General features: G+C 40.4%; 1 protein-coding gene across 2 annotated transcripts in view; it reads right to left on the bottom strand.

The window, feature by feature from the left end:
* Positions 1–7836: 7836 nt before the first annotated feature.
* The window catches only part of lhfpl6 (LHFPL tetraspan subfamily member 6), a 96415-nt gene continuing 90853 nt past the window's right edge, over positions 7837–13398 (bottom strand). For both annotated transcript variants that reach the window (XM_012956507.3, NM_001127145.1), the window contains 1 exon segment: positions 7837–9309. In XM_012956507.3, the coding sequence (XP_012811961.1) occupies positions 9191–9309 (119 nt within the window). In that variant the 3' untranslated portion in view covers positions 7837–9190.

Here is a 13398-nt window from a genome sequence, read left to right as displayed (position 1 = left end):
TGGCAGGTGGTTAGGTCAGGGCTGTATTTTGCCTGCCAGTGCTCATGCCACAAGGTGCAAAGTCCTGCAAAGCCCCAGATACAATTGCTTAGTGAATGAGCAATAAGAGGTGTAATTTAGTATTTGAAGTAATAAACAAACAATTCTAAAAAAAATTATGATCCTGTTCTTAAATTAGCTGATGACTTCTGAAGCTGAATTATGTTTGATGCCTTGTCCTTCCTTTTTCTATGATGAGAACTAAATTACTAGATTAAATCATCAGGGGCATTAAGGCTACTGCCACATCAGGCTGACTCTGGCCTGCAGATAAACACGGGCTGAGAAACGACCCCTACATATGCCTCAGCCTACCCTGCACTTGGTTCCACTGTATCGACTGGTGGGCTGAGGCAAGAGTAATGATTGTTTCAAAAATCAGCCTTGTGTGGCAGTAGCAGAGAATACAGCTACCCTATTGCCTTGATGTTTCTAATGTACATTGTACTTACTGACCTGCCTCTTCCTGGTTCCACAACAGGACCAGTCTGTGAGATGACTCCTTGTACACAGGGAATGCTCTCTAAATATTGCCTTATAAGAGAGATAGGAGATTTATCCACAATTAACAACAATTTTACAGTATTACAGTCTATAACTTCTAGAATTGCAGCCAGCATCTGCCTTAGGCACAGCCTTTCCAGTTCTTTGACAACCAAGAGTGTTTTGACCCTTAAAGGAAACTATACCCTATGTATTATGAGATATATTTTTATAGAGACCTACATTGTTTAAGGTTATAGTTATCCTTTACAATGTGTATGGTACTGGAGTCTAGTTGACCCAGTGTAATGATGCCATATGCAGTTTAGTCTTTCTTACTCCAATGAGCAATGAGACCAGTTCCCTGAACCAAGTTTGTACAAAGAATGTTAATATCAGTAACAGTGTGATTTCATTCTTGTGAGAGACATCCAATCCCTTCTATTTCCCACTACAACAGTTTCATAAAGAGAATTCCACAACATCACTATAGAAAATACTTTTCACTCCTAAAGATGGAAGCTACTTTCTTCTAATCTCAAAGGATGTCCTCTGGAATAACTTAAAGGCATCAGAGCACTTATTATTGTTATTATTATTGTTATTAAGATATATTAAATCTTCCTTTCATCAAGCAAGTTGTGGATTGAGACAGTTCATGCTCCGGAAAATATACAGACATTGTTTCTGTCTTGTGCTGGTAAGATCTTTAAGAGCCATTTCTACCCAGATGGAACCAATTATGGCTTAAAAGGAACGTTCAGAATAAAGAGAGTAAAAGGAATGTTAAGTGTTCAACACCCCCAGCTCTTGCTTATGTACTTTATGGGCTATTACCTCTCTACTTTATGAAATGTCTATATGGGATCAGAAATCCGGCCAAAATGTTATTTTCTCAGCAGGCTTCATCTAATGTTAGTTACCAATTAATCATGAGTTACATGTAGTGAATGGTGTAGAATACAAGGTCTTTTTCTTCATCAATGATTATTCTTTAAGTTTGATGTTGGGGTCTGTTATCATCTATTTATTTTGGGTGAAGTGAAATGGCTCTGTGGATATAAATGTGTTGAGTAATGATCTGCTCGCTGCAGATGTTGTGCATACGTTCCCTCGCATTTTCATCTTAATCCCATGATGTCAGGGAAAGTAGAAAGGCAGGAAACATCTGGGAAAAATCAGTATACATTAAAATTAACCTTTAGGGGAGGTTTCTATCAAATATGGCCTCAAACCATACCTTTCTGAAAAAGCAAGCAGAGAATTTTTTTATATCTGAAATGATGTTATTATAGAATGTTACTATACAACTGGTTAATACTGTCATTAAGCTGCCTATACACGTAAACATCTGTTCAAGTGTCCGGTTTAGACATCCTCGAGCTGGGCCAAATTGGGCTAGTCCAAGTGAGGCTTTGTCAGATGGCGCTGCATCAGTCACCTGATTTAGTACGTGCCCAATGGAATTTTTAAACCTGCTTGATATATATCTGGCTGATTTTCACCATATATATCGGCCAGGTTGCCTATTGGGAGCCCCCTTATATAGGTGAATAAGCTGCCAACCTGGAGGGGCTTAGTCAGCAGCTTTTATTGGACTCTGCATAGGTTTGTTCAACTAAGAAACTAATAAGATTATTAAGAGAACAATCAGAATAAGGATTTAAAAAGTAATTATCCATGGTCACCATATTTTGAAGAGTAGGTTTTTAATGTCAGTATCTCTTTAATACAGCTGCTTATGGATATCCCTCTTTTACTTACCAGTGAAAATTATTTATGGGAAACATTTGTATGTATGTATGTATATCTTTATTTATAAAGCGCTACTTATGTACGCAGCGCTGTACAGTAGAATACATTAATACAAACAGGGGGTTATTAAGATAATAATAGATAAATACAAAGTATTACAATAAAGACAAGTAAATAAACAAGAGGATGGAGGTCCCTGTCCCGTAGAGCTTACAATCTATACAATCTATATACTTTTTTTCCTAAGCTGCCCTCTCCCTGCCCCTTATTGCTGATGGTGCAACTGCTCACATGACACAATACTAGAAACAATGAACTCATTCTCATATGATCCTACATTCGGGTTGTAGAGATCAGCCAGTGCCAACATGTGGGATTCATTTTCTAGAAACATTAGTGGAAACCATTGCAGTGTGTGCGTCAGCAAACAGCGAGTGTAACGGAAACTGAAATTTGCTGTTTATTAGATCATTTGGCAACATTATGTAAGTGCTAAATATTCAACAAATGTCACTAATTATGAATTCATGCAAATAAGCTGTATGTACGGTGTATATGTGCCTCTGTGTATATGGCAGCCAGGCAAGTATCATGATTGCAGAATGTTAAAGCCTATGCAGTTTTCCAGCATTAACTAAAGTTTTTGTAAAATAAATTCATTTTGAAGAAAATGATGTACCCCTAAAGAGTGCCAAAATATAAATCACCCCCATGTGAATAGATCACACATTTTTCCCCCAGGCTGGTGCTGCTGTTAGGAGAAAACTGTGGAAAAACCTTCCTAAGGGCTCTGGCACACGGGGAGATTAGTCGCCCGCGACAAATCTCCTGTGTCTCAGGCGACTAATCTCCCCCAAATGCCATCCCACCGGCGAAAATGTAAATCGCCGGTGGGATAGCATACGCGGCGGCGCAAGTTTCCTCTCAAGGCAACTTGCGCGATTTCAGTTAAATCGCGCCGCCGCGTATGCCATCCCACCAGCGATTTACATTTTCGCCGGTGGGATGGCAATCTGGGGAGATTAGTCACCCGCCACAGGGAGTTTTGTTGCGGGCTTTTGTGCCAGAGCCCTAAGTGCTGCACCGGCATTTTACTTACCTTCCTACCGGTGTCCCAGGCGTCCCTTGTGAAAATCCCAGTTTGCGCATGTGCAGTAGAGTAAACCTGGCACATCTACTGTACTGCACAAGTGCAGCGCTTAGGTAGCTTTTCCATGGGATGGTGCAGTTTTCTTCTAACAGCAGTGATCCCCAACCAGTGGCTCGTAAGCAACATGTTGCTCCTCAACCCCTTGGATGTTGCTCCCAGTGGCCTCAAAGCAGGGGCTTATTTTTTAATTCCTGGCTTGGAGGCAAGTTTTGGTTGCATAAAAACTAGGTACTGCAAGTTTTAACGCTACGAAAAATGCACAATTTTCGCGTAAGTTTTAACGCTACGAAAATGCGCAACTTTTTACGCAACTTTCGTAATGGATACGAAAAACTCGCGTTTTACGCAAAATCGTATTGGTAACGAAAAATTCGTACAGAATCCGAAAAAATCGCAAACATACGAAAAGTGCAAAATGTTCGTTTTCAAGTCGGAACTTTTCCAATTCGGGTCGGATTCGTGGGTTAGTAAATCAGCCCCTAGGTGTACTGATAAACAGAGCCTCCTGTAGGCTGCCAGTCCATATAGGGGCTACCAAATAACCAATCACAGCCCTTATTTGGCTCCTCCATGAACTTTTATGATGCTTGTGTTGCTCTCCAAGTCTTTTTACATTTGAATGTGGCTTACGGGTAAAAAAGGTTGGGCACCCTTTCCTAACAGGAAGAGCCCAAGAAAAAGCTTAGCAATCTATTTCACTGGGGGGGGGTGCCTAACATTTTGGCAGCCCCCAGGGAAATAGACTTTAGCTGTAGCTCAACTTTAGGAATTGAGTTTGAAGATCTACAAAGGTAAAACCCAATAGGCATATTAAAATAGACCCATGGTCTGTTGCAAGGGGAATGAAATAAAAATATCTGTCCCCATCAACAGGGACTTATAGCTAAATAGCTTTACAATGTGGCGCCTTTGCTATGGCTGATCCTGAAAGAATGGTCTCTACAGCTTTTACTCCAACCCCCTGTTGTATCAACAGAGTTTGTCTATTAAAATATAATTTAAACATTAAATAAACCCAATCCTATTTTTTTGCCTTCAATGAGGATTAATTATATCTTAGTTGAGATCAAGTACAGGTACTGTTTTATTATTACAGAGAAAAGGGAATCATTTAACCATGAAATAAACCCAATAGGGCTGTTCTGCCCCCAATAAGGGGTAATTATATCTTAGTTGGGATCAAGTACAGGTACTGTTTTATTATTACAGAGAAAAGGGAATCATTTAACCATTAAATAAACCCAATAGGGCTGTTCTGCCCCAATAAGGGGTAATTATATCTTAGTTGGGATCAAGTACAAGGTACTGTTTTATTATTACAGAGAAAAAAGAAATACATGTAAAAAATTAGAATTATTTGCCTAAAATTTAGTCTGTGGGAGATAATTTAGGACTTTTTATCTCAGGATAAAGGATCTCGTACCTCTGTATGTGTATGTATATATATACATTTTCTAGTTTTCTATGAAGAAACAGTGGTCCGTAGCAGGTTATTGGTTGAATTTTGGACTCAAATGAGATTTAAATCTAAGCCTTATTATTCAGCCCAGAATCTGAGTGAGTTTCCATGACAAAAAGCACACAAATCTGATATATATGCAAGAATCTGTCTCTTCTGTTATCCACGGTGTCGTCCATGTTGAGAAATCCCCAGACGCCTTGTATCCCACTTTGTTCTTTCCTTTTGTGTAGCCGTCTCTCTGAAGATAACTGATCCACCATGAAGCAAATCTGGCATCTAGTGATGTTCCAAGCTGTGGGCTTAGTTCTGACTTCTAAGCTGAGATCAAATAAAAGGGGAGAATACTTTTGACTTTTTCATTAGAAACAGACAGCATGAAGTTGTGCCCTTGCTGTTCCTCTAATCCAAAGCCGCCTCGCAGAAAGTAGGGTTTCCAACTTGTTCCTTAAATAGTTCTGCAAGTTTGTGTTTGATGCTGGGGTCCTGTGTTGGCAATGGATTCAGATATATGCTATTAATATAAATATATTAATATAAATATGAATACAGGCTGTTTTTATGTATATTGTAAGGTTCCAGAATAATGTGTTGTATTTTGTCAATGCACACTTGCTCTGTGAATGTTGGTTTGGCTCATAATTACAAATCTTAATAATAGATGAGAAATCTGAATACAGGAAAGTGGTTCAACATCACTTAGAGATTATTTTTTCACCTTATACAGATTTGTGGTTAACTTTAAATCACCCCCTTAATGTTTAAATGACTTTAGATATGGTAATCCGATTTAAAGAAAGATCCCTTATCCAGAAAACCCCAGGTCCTAAGCATTCTGGATAACAGGTCCCATACCTGTACCATTATGATTTCTTGAACAATTAATATTGATTAAATTAAATTAGGAAGTCCTAATGGGGCTCAATTGCAAGTTGGTCTATATGGACTTTCCTCTGCTTTTCTTTTAAGGAACAGACTTGTCCATTCAGCCTAAATTATTATGTAAACTTCAGAGAGATGTTCATCTCTATTCCCAAGTCTGTATTTTCAAATAATGAGCGGAGCCCTCATAATATCTGTGTCAGCCTCTCCATGAGCACTGTTCCTTTCTCTCTGTACAGCAAACCCATAATCAGGGAAACAGCTGCCTTCATATTCCCTTTCCTCATTTATACGCGAGTCATTTAATGCATTTAGAAACAATGAAGAACATATAGTAAATGAGGGTAAAACCTTACAGCTCAGTCTCACTGTTCCTGCCTCACCAAAGGCACTTGGGCAAGTCACCAGAATGGCTCTCATTAAATGTCACACAGCCAGCCGGTCCAAACATGATGGATGTCAACTCCCAGGACATGTAATTAAGGTTACCTGTAGAACATCATCCAATACAGAAAACCGAATAATTGCTTTTTTTCTCAGTTTTATTTCTCTGCAGAGATTTTGCGTTGGAAAGACATGATTAGAGGCTAAAGCTGTTTTACGTGCGGTCGATTCGTTTCCGTTCTATGGAATCGTTTGGTTTTCCAACATTTATGGTGCAATGATCATTAGTGTATTAGACACCCACTTTATAGCTGATGTGATCTAATATTCCACTGTGGTAAAAAGGTTTCTTTATATACATCTCAGAGAATAAATGGTATAGGACGGAGAAACAATAACCTCTACTTAGGGTATAATAACAACACTATTACTTGGCTGAATAGAATCTGGGATTGCCCAATTACCCTCATACATTCTACTGGAATGGAATTCTTTATCCACCTCTTGAGATGTGTCTATTGGGCATGAGTAGAATCCTTACTAACTCAGAAACAACTCAAAACAGGTTTTGTTATACTGTTATACTGTGCAAGGAGAGAGCCAACACCGCCCCCAGCACCGCGCACTATTCAGCTATTGTCAAAAATTAATAAGGGGATGTTCACCTTCAGACAACAGTCCAAAATTGAACAGCCCCTGTCAGAAAAAAAAATTAAATCATCTTTGTTATTTAAATGTTTAGTTTTGAAGCTACGGACCAGGATCAGTGCTGCTAAAACTCTCACTGATCTGCTGTCGGCTCTCTCTGTAGGGGATTTCAGAGACCAGGACTTGTCAGGCAGCCAAATAAAAAAAGAATTAGGTTATAAATGCTATGCTGTTAAAGATGTTTACTGTGCACGGGAGTGGTCCAGGACAGCCCTGGGACTTTAGGAAAGATGGGGGTGCCCACAGTGGGTTAAATTGTCATTATGGGCCCAGAAGTGACATTACTCCAGAGGTGGATACACCGGGTAAGGGGAAAAAATATTATTATAAAACATTGCCCTCGCGTTTTGTGCACCCTGCATTTAATCATACCCAAGCAGCGTACTGCAGACCTCCCACACAGTTAGGCAATCTGGAACTTTCTGCCAAAAACCCAACCAGTTTGCAGATATTCCGCAGGTACCTGACCCTATGTAGGACTCTGTGCCAAGCTGTTAAGCACATCCATGGTGATTATAGTCACTTCCTACCCTGGCTGCTCTCCACCTCTTAAAAACATGCACAGGGCACTCAACACTACTAGTATCAAGCCACCATATTGTTTTAGTGTCCTGCCAGTATTCTAGTGTCCATCCAGGCCTCCAGGATTCAACAGGGGATGCTATAGAATTGGCGTGGTAGGAATGGGTAGAACACTGGGAGGTAGCTAGCAACTGTGCATCCCCACCTTTCATTCTTCCATGTACCCCACCTTTCATTTTCTTTTAATCTGCCTGCAATACGTCACTTTCAGTGGTCAGCAGACTGGCAACCCAGCCACTAGGTGGGGAAACCAGCAAGCTCTTGGCATCTTAAATGTGTATAAAAGGCACAGGAAGGGTCTGCCCATTCAATTCAATCAATAACTTTAAAATGGCTGTTTTTCCCAGTTTTGTATATATGTAATTATTAAAAATTCAGTGAAAAGTATCAATCATTTAAAGAAAAAAAATTATATACACATTTTATTGTTTTAATATACAAACATATTATAATACAGGTACGTGGTTTACAAAAGTGGTAATAGACATAGTGTAACGTAATGACAAAATATGGTTTCTAGGTGCCTATACTGAACATAAGCATTTAAAAGGCAAGTACTAGAAATGGTTATATAACATAATTATTAAGGGCACTGTAGGAACACAACAAATATTACCTATAATAAGTATAAAGAGCTGGGACCAATGGGGACAATTAGAGCTCAGGGAACTTGGTGGCAAAATTGTTTGCAAAGTATTAAAAAATGGACCCTGTTAGAAGTCAAACATATACCCTATTTATAAGCAGCTTCCTTCCATTTCATTTCCCACACTTTCATGTAAATAATATCCTCCTGGTTTTACCTCTGTGTATTTGCTAATCTACTCTGAAGACTGTACAAACTTATATATAATGTTTTATTATTATCTAAATGATTTTTAATAGGCCACTGATGGAGAATTCCTCAGCACAGACATCCAACTCCTATATTGTATATGTATACATGTATAGGAACAGAAAATGATGGAAGATAACTCCTTCTAATGAAAGTACATAGTCATATTTCCCCTTTAACACAATACACTGGAGCCCTTTGTGCTCCTGAGGTGTTATATATATATATATATATTAACCTCAAGATACATATACACAAAATTATAAAAACTGTGCAGAATGGTCCAAACAATATTTTACAGAAGCTATTATAGCAATAGAAAAAACACTAATACTGAAATATACCCTTTCCTACCAGAGGGGGCAGTAACATAGCTGGGAACATGCACTAATTGCCATTATTAGGTTTGGCAACCTGACCGCTACATATATGCCCCTGAATGACTTGTGGCCCAACTAGTGTCAAAGGGGCTTTATCAGAGATGTCCAACCTGTGATACCATGACTGCTCCCACAGCTAGAGGTTTGCATGTTGGACATTCCTGGGCTAAAGGAGGCTGCATTAAAAGCCCAGCTTTGTGCTACTTGCTTGCAGCAGGTTTGTGCTTTCGCTGAAGTATAAAAAGTGAGATCGCTGTTCCTTTCACCAAAGCGATAAAAATTCTGGCATCTTAAAAGCTTGTGAAATCCTCAGGAGGTAACCAACCACATTCTAGAGAACTTGGCCTCAGAATATGGTGCATGTGAATGAATGTCCATTAGCGAGGACAGTGCGCCGTGAAGATGTGAAAAGCTCACTCCAGCCGTCGTGATGGTAACTGTCCTGTTGGTAAGTGCCAAAGCACCATTCTCAAACTACCCTTCTGGTCCTTGCGAGTCTTTGATAGCCCAGCACACTTATTTCACAGTAGGTTCTAGTAAGGGTATTGCTTTTGCTTCTTGCCTGAGAAACAAGATAACCAGGTGCAGATCAGCATGACAACTGCAGCCCCCCCTCCAGTGCAATAGTATGCCCATCCAAATCTACAGGTGCCTAGAAAGAAATAAGAAGAATTAGTTTGTGGGGATCAATTTGACAACATCATATCAAACATCTAAAAGATCAACGCATTCTATTCAATCACAAGTAATGTGGATTTGCATAGAAATTCTGCATTTCACCCAATTAATACAACAAATCCAGGCAACAATGCATTGATTGGGCCTCAAGGCATCTCTGTACTGTGCTTAGTTGTGCCCATGGTCTGGGCACAGGTGCTTTTTAAATGTGCCCCTTCGGTGCTCTTGTGTCCAGGGTTGAAGGAAATGACCAAGATACTTCATTAAGAAGTTTCCCTATTTGATGTGAATTTAGGACCCATGTGCTGCAACATAGCAATTATAACCATAGTGCCACCATACTGGGCATCCATTATATTAATTATCACTCCTGTCTGGCTCCCAGCCTACTGTCACCACCAACAATCCGAGCGGCCGTACTATTAGTAAAGCTTACAAATATTGCTGGATCCTCAAAAACCTCAAAGTCTTGAATGAAAGGAAATGAAGTTTAAAATGTCAGATTCCTGGATTTTAATATGGACAAATCCCAAGAGTAGGGTTGCCATCTTTCTTAGGACAAAATACTGGGGGAGGGGGGCCAGTGTGGGCCAGGGTTATGGTGCAAGAAAGAGGTGGGGTAATGATTCAGAACGGGTGGCACTGGACTGATTGGGCCAATGCAGCAGATTTTTTAAAATATTTTCTTTATTGATTTTTTAACATTTTAAACACAGAAAGCAAAAGAGAGAAGGGGGTGACAGACTGCAGAGGAGAATGGGGCTATAAATAGAGCCTTTTAAGGTAGCATAGAAGAAAAAGTGTAAAGAAAAATGTAGGGGGGAGGAAATGAAGCAGAAATTTAGTGAGTTGGGTGGGGGGGTCTGTAGATCTGTAATACCAGCCCTGGCCTTGGTTGGTTTTTACCAACTAGGCTGGTGAAATACTAGCCAGGAGGCAACCTTACAAATTGGTCTTTTGGCCAACCATATAGACAGCACCACTGAATACCCCTAGTTAGATATAATCTGGGATATACTTCTAATAAGCCTATTGGGGAAGCTGGTGGACAAAAGAACCAAAAAAAGATTTTATTTATCGCACCCTAGATTATAATAATTATAATTATATTTATAGAGAAGTTCATAGGCCACATGGGCATAGAATTTAGGGCTCAGGAGGGCCAAGTCGGCCGGGGGCCCTAGGCAACCACCTTGCCCCCATCGCTTCTCCCTGCCCCTACTCCACCTCGAAAGCGCGCACACACTGGGAGTGCCGGGAAATCAATGTCGGGGTAAAAGATCCCGGAGTAGGGTTGGCAACAGAGGTACCTGCCTAGTGCCCCTTCACTGTTGCGCCCTAGGCAAGTGCCTCTTCTGCCTACCCCTAATCATGGCCCTGATGTAGGGCAGGGATGGCGAGGGCATCACCATATAATTAAACCACCTATGTTCCTGTAACACTGCTGAGTTCCCAAACATTCAGATAACTAACAAAGAGAAAAGATAATAAGTGCAGCAATTTCACAGGCTGTGGAGCTTATTGGGATGCAACCACACTGTGTAATAGTAATATTCACATAAATCATTTAGAAAGATTATTAACCAGAAAATTAGCTGTGCTTTTAGCACGTGTTGTAATAAATCCTTCCCTGACATCTACTAGAGATAAAGGTCAGCTGAGATCCGCATCTCCCGGCTGATGCTTCTATGCACATCACAAACTCTCTCAGCCGCCCGTGTAACATCCAGGCAGAAATGCTCCTTATAAAAGGAAAAGATTTGGTTGAGTGAGGGTTTTCTCACAAGGACTATACTGTGCTTTATGGGGAACTAGGGAGTTGTGTTAGGAGGTATGGTGCTTGGTCATGTCTTCAGTTATAATCCATGCCTAGTGATGTCACATGACTCACATAATAAATAATGTACCATTTGTAAAATATGAGGATATTAGAAGTCACCTCATAGCCTGTATAAAAGGGCTTGTACCTTCATGGGGCAATGGAACTCTTTGGTGTTCTATAATATCCTTATATGTTACAATAGGGGGTACATTATTCAATAATTCTCCAAATTAAGTTAAATTAAGGTGGCCATACACGTTAAGATCCGCTCGCTTGGCGTGTGGGTGATATCGGGTGAATTCAGGCTAATTCGGTCGTTTGGCCCTGGGGCCAAACAATCGAATTAGAACGCTGGTAATAGGCACAGTTGGTTCGGGGACCACATCAATGAATCGATGTGGTTCCTCGATCCGAATAAATTTTTTAACCTGCCCGATAAATATCTGCCCGATTTCAGGCCAGATATTGGTCGGGCAGGCCCGTCGTTAGTTCACCTACACGGGCTGATAAGCTGCCGAATCAGTCTAAGGGACTGATATTGGCACCTACAATCGACCCGTGTATGGCCCATGGGAAAACCTCCCACAGAGCTACCTTTAAAGCTTAGTAAGATTGTTAACCTAATCACCCGGCAATCATAGTTTTAGATCTAAAGATATCCATTTTTAATCTCTCTTTCTGATGGCAGCTGAGACAACGGAAGAAAATTCACATAACTGAATGACAGGGAGACAATTATAATGCCATATTACAAGCAGCGTCAGTCTGTCATACATTATCCATCACTGCTTCCCAGGAAAGGGTTTCCTGTAATGTTTTACATATTGCCTCATATGGCTACTTGAAGGATTAAAGGGAAATATACATCAGAGAGGAGAAGGAAATAAAATGCACTGTATGTAGCACCCTACAACTAAAAAGTCTACAACAGCACAACATTTTCTCCCTCATTTTTATATAGGCTCTGTGCCAAAAAAACACTCTACTTCACACATGCATGCATTGGCAAGTTACTCATATACAGTGTCCGGCCCACCTCTCTCTGACATCAGTGGGGGAGTGGGGCAGCCATGAGTATAAAAAGCTGTCAAAAAGCTAATTTTTATGCACACAGGCAATAAACCAATAGAGCCATTTGATGCACTCCTGCATCAGAATCCTATTTGAACCCTGCCAAAACTGCACATTTCTCTTTTGGGTTCTCCTGCTCTTCAACCGCTATTCACTAGCCACCTCTAGCAGCTACTTGTCATGGCTACAGAAATAGCCAACGCTGATCATTTACTGATAATTGTCTCTATGTGTGTTTTAGCAGAGGCGATTCTCAGTATCGTCTATGGCAGTGTATTTTCTGGCATTTAGTAGCCATGACAAGTAGCTGCTACTAAGTAGCTCCATGTGTCTTCACCCTAAGACTAAAGCTTCCTGCACTATGTATAGGGGGCCAAAATGACTGCCTAACTGGCAGTATCTGGCTGGGGATTGGGCAAGAACCTCATAAGCTGTTAATGCAGTACTCTCCAGATAGGTCTCTGTTTGGATAGGTTGCCACCTGGGTAATCAAATTGGGCAAAGACTTGCTTTGGTTTTGGTTTGATGACCTTACCCAATAAGCAGATCTATTTGTGTATGGCAAGCTTTAATATCTCAAAACAATGATATTGCCTTTTCCACCTAGCTAATACCTAGCTAATGTATGTGCCCATGTTAGAAACAGTTCCTGTTGGGTCAAAGGGTTAGCACCCTTGCCCCAGTGTGTGCCATAAATGGTAAATCGTAAGGGCATAGTTTATTGTGTTGATGGAACCGTTTGGATATTTGTATTTATTTGATGTAGATGATGATAACTGGGCTGTATTATCCCCACAGCAGAGAGGCAGTTTTATCATAAGACAATGCGAGACAATATGTGAACTCCAATTTGTATGTATAAAGGAAAATAGAAAACAATCCATGCTGACAATAATTTATGTTACAGAGAAGTTATGAGACAGTTAGGGCTGTGACAGACGGGGAGATTAGTCGCCGTGTGACAACTAATCTCCCCGAAATGCCATCCCACCGGCTTGAATGTAAATCACCAGTGGGATGGCATACGCGGCTCCAAAATCGCCGAAGTTTCCTCTCAAGGCAACTTCGCCGATTTCGGCATTACATTACATTACATTCAAGCCAATGGGATGGCATTGCAGGGAGATTAGTCGCCTGCGGCAAGGGAAATTTGTTGTGCGGCAACTAATC

This window comes from Xenopus tropicalis, chromosome 2 (assembly GCF_000004195.4).
Source record: "Xenopus tropicalis strain Nigerian chromosome 2, UCB_Xtro_10.0, whole genome shotgun sequence".
In the NCBI taxonomy this organism is placed as follows: Eukaryota; Metazoa; Chordata; class Amphibia; order Anura; family Pipidae; genus Xenopus; species Xenopus tropicalis.
This window is presented reverse-complemented; position numbering and strand designations above follow the sequence as displayed.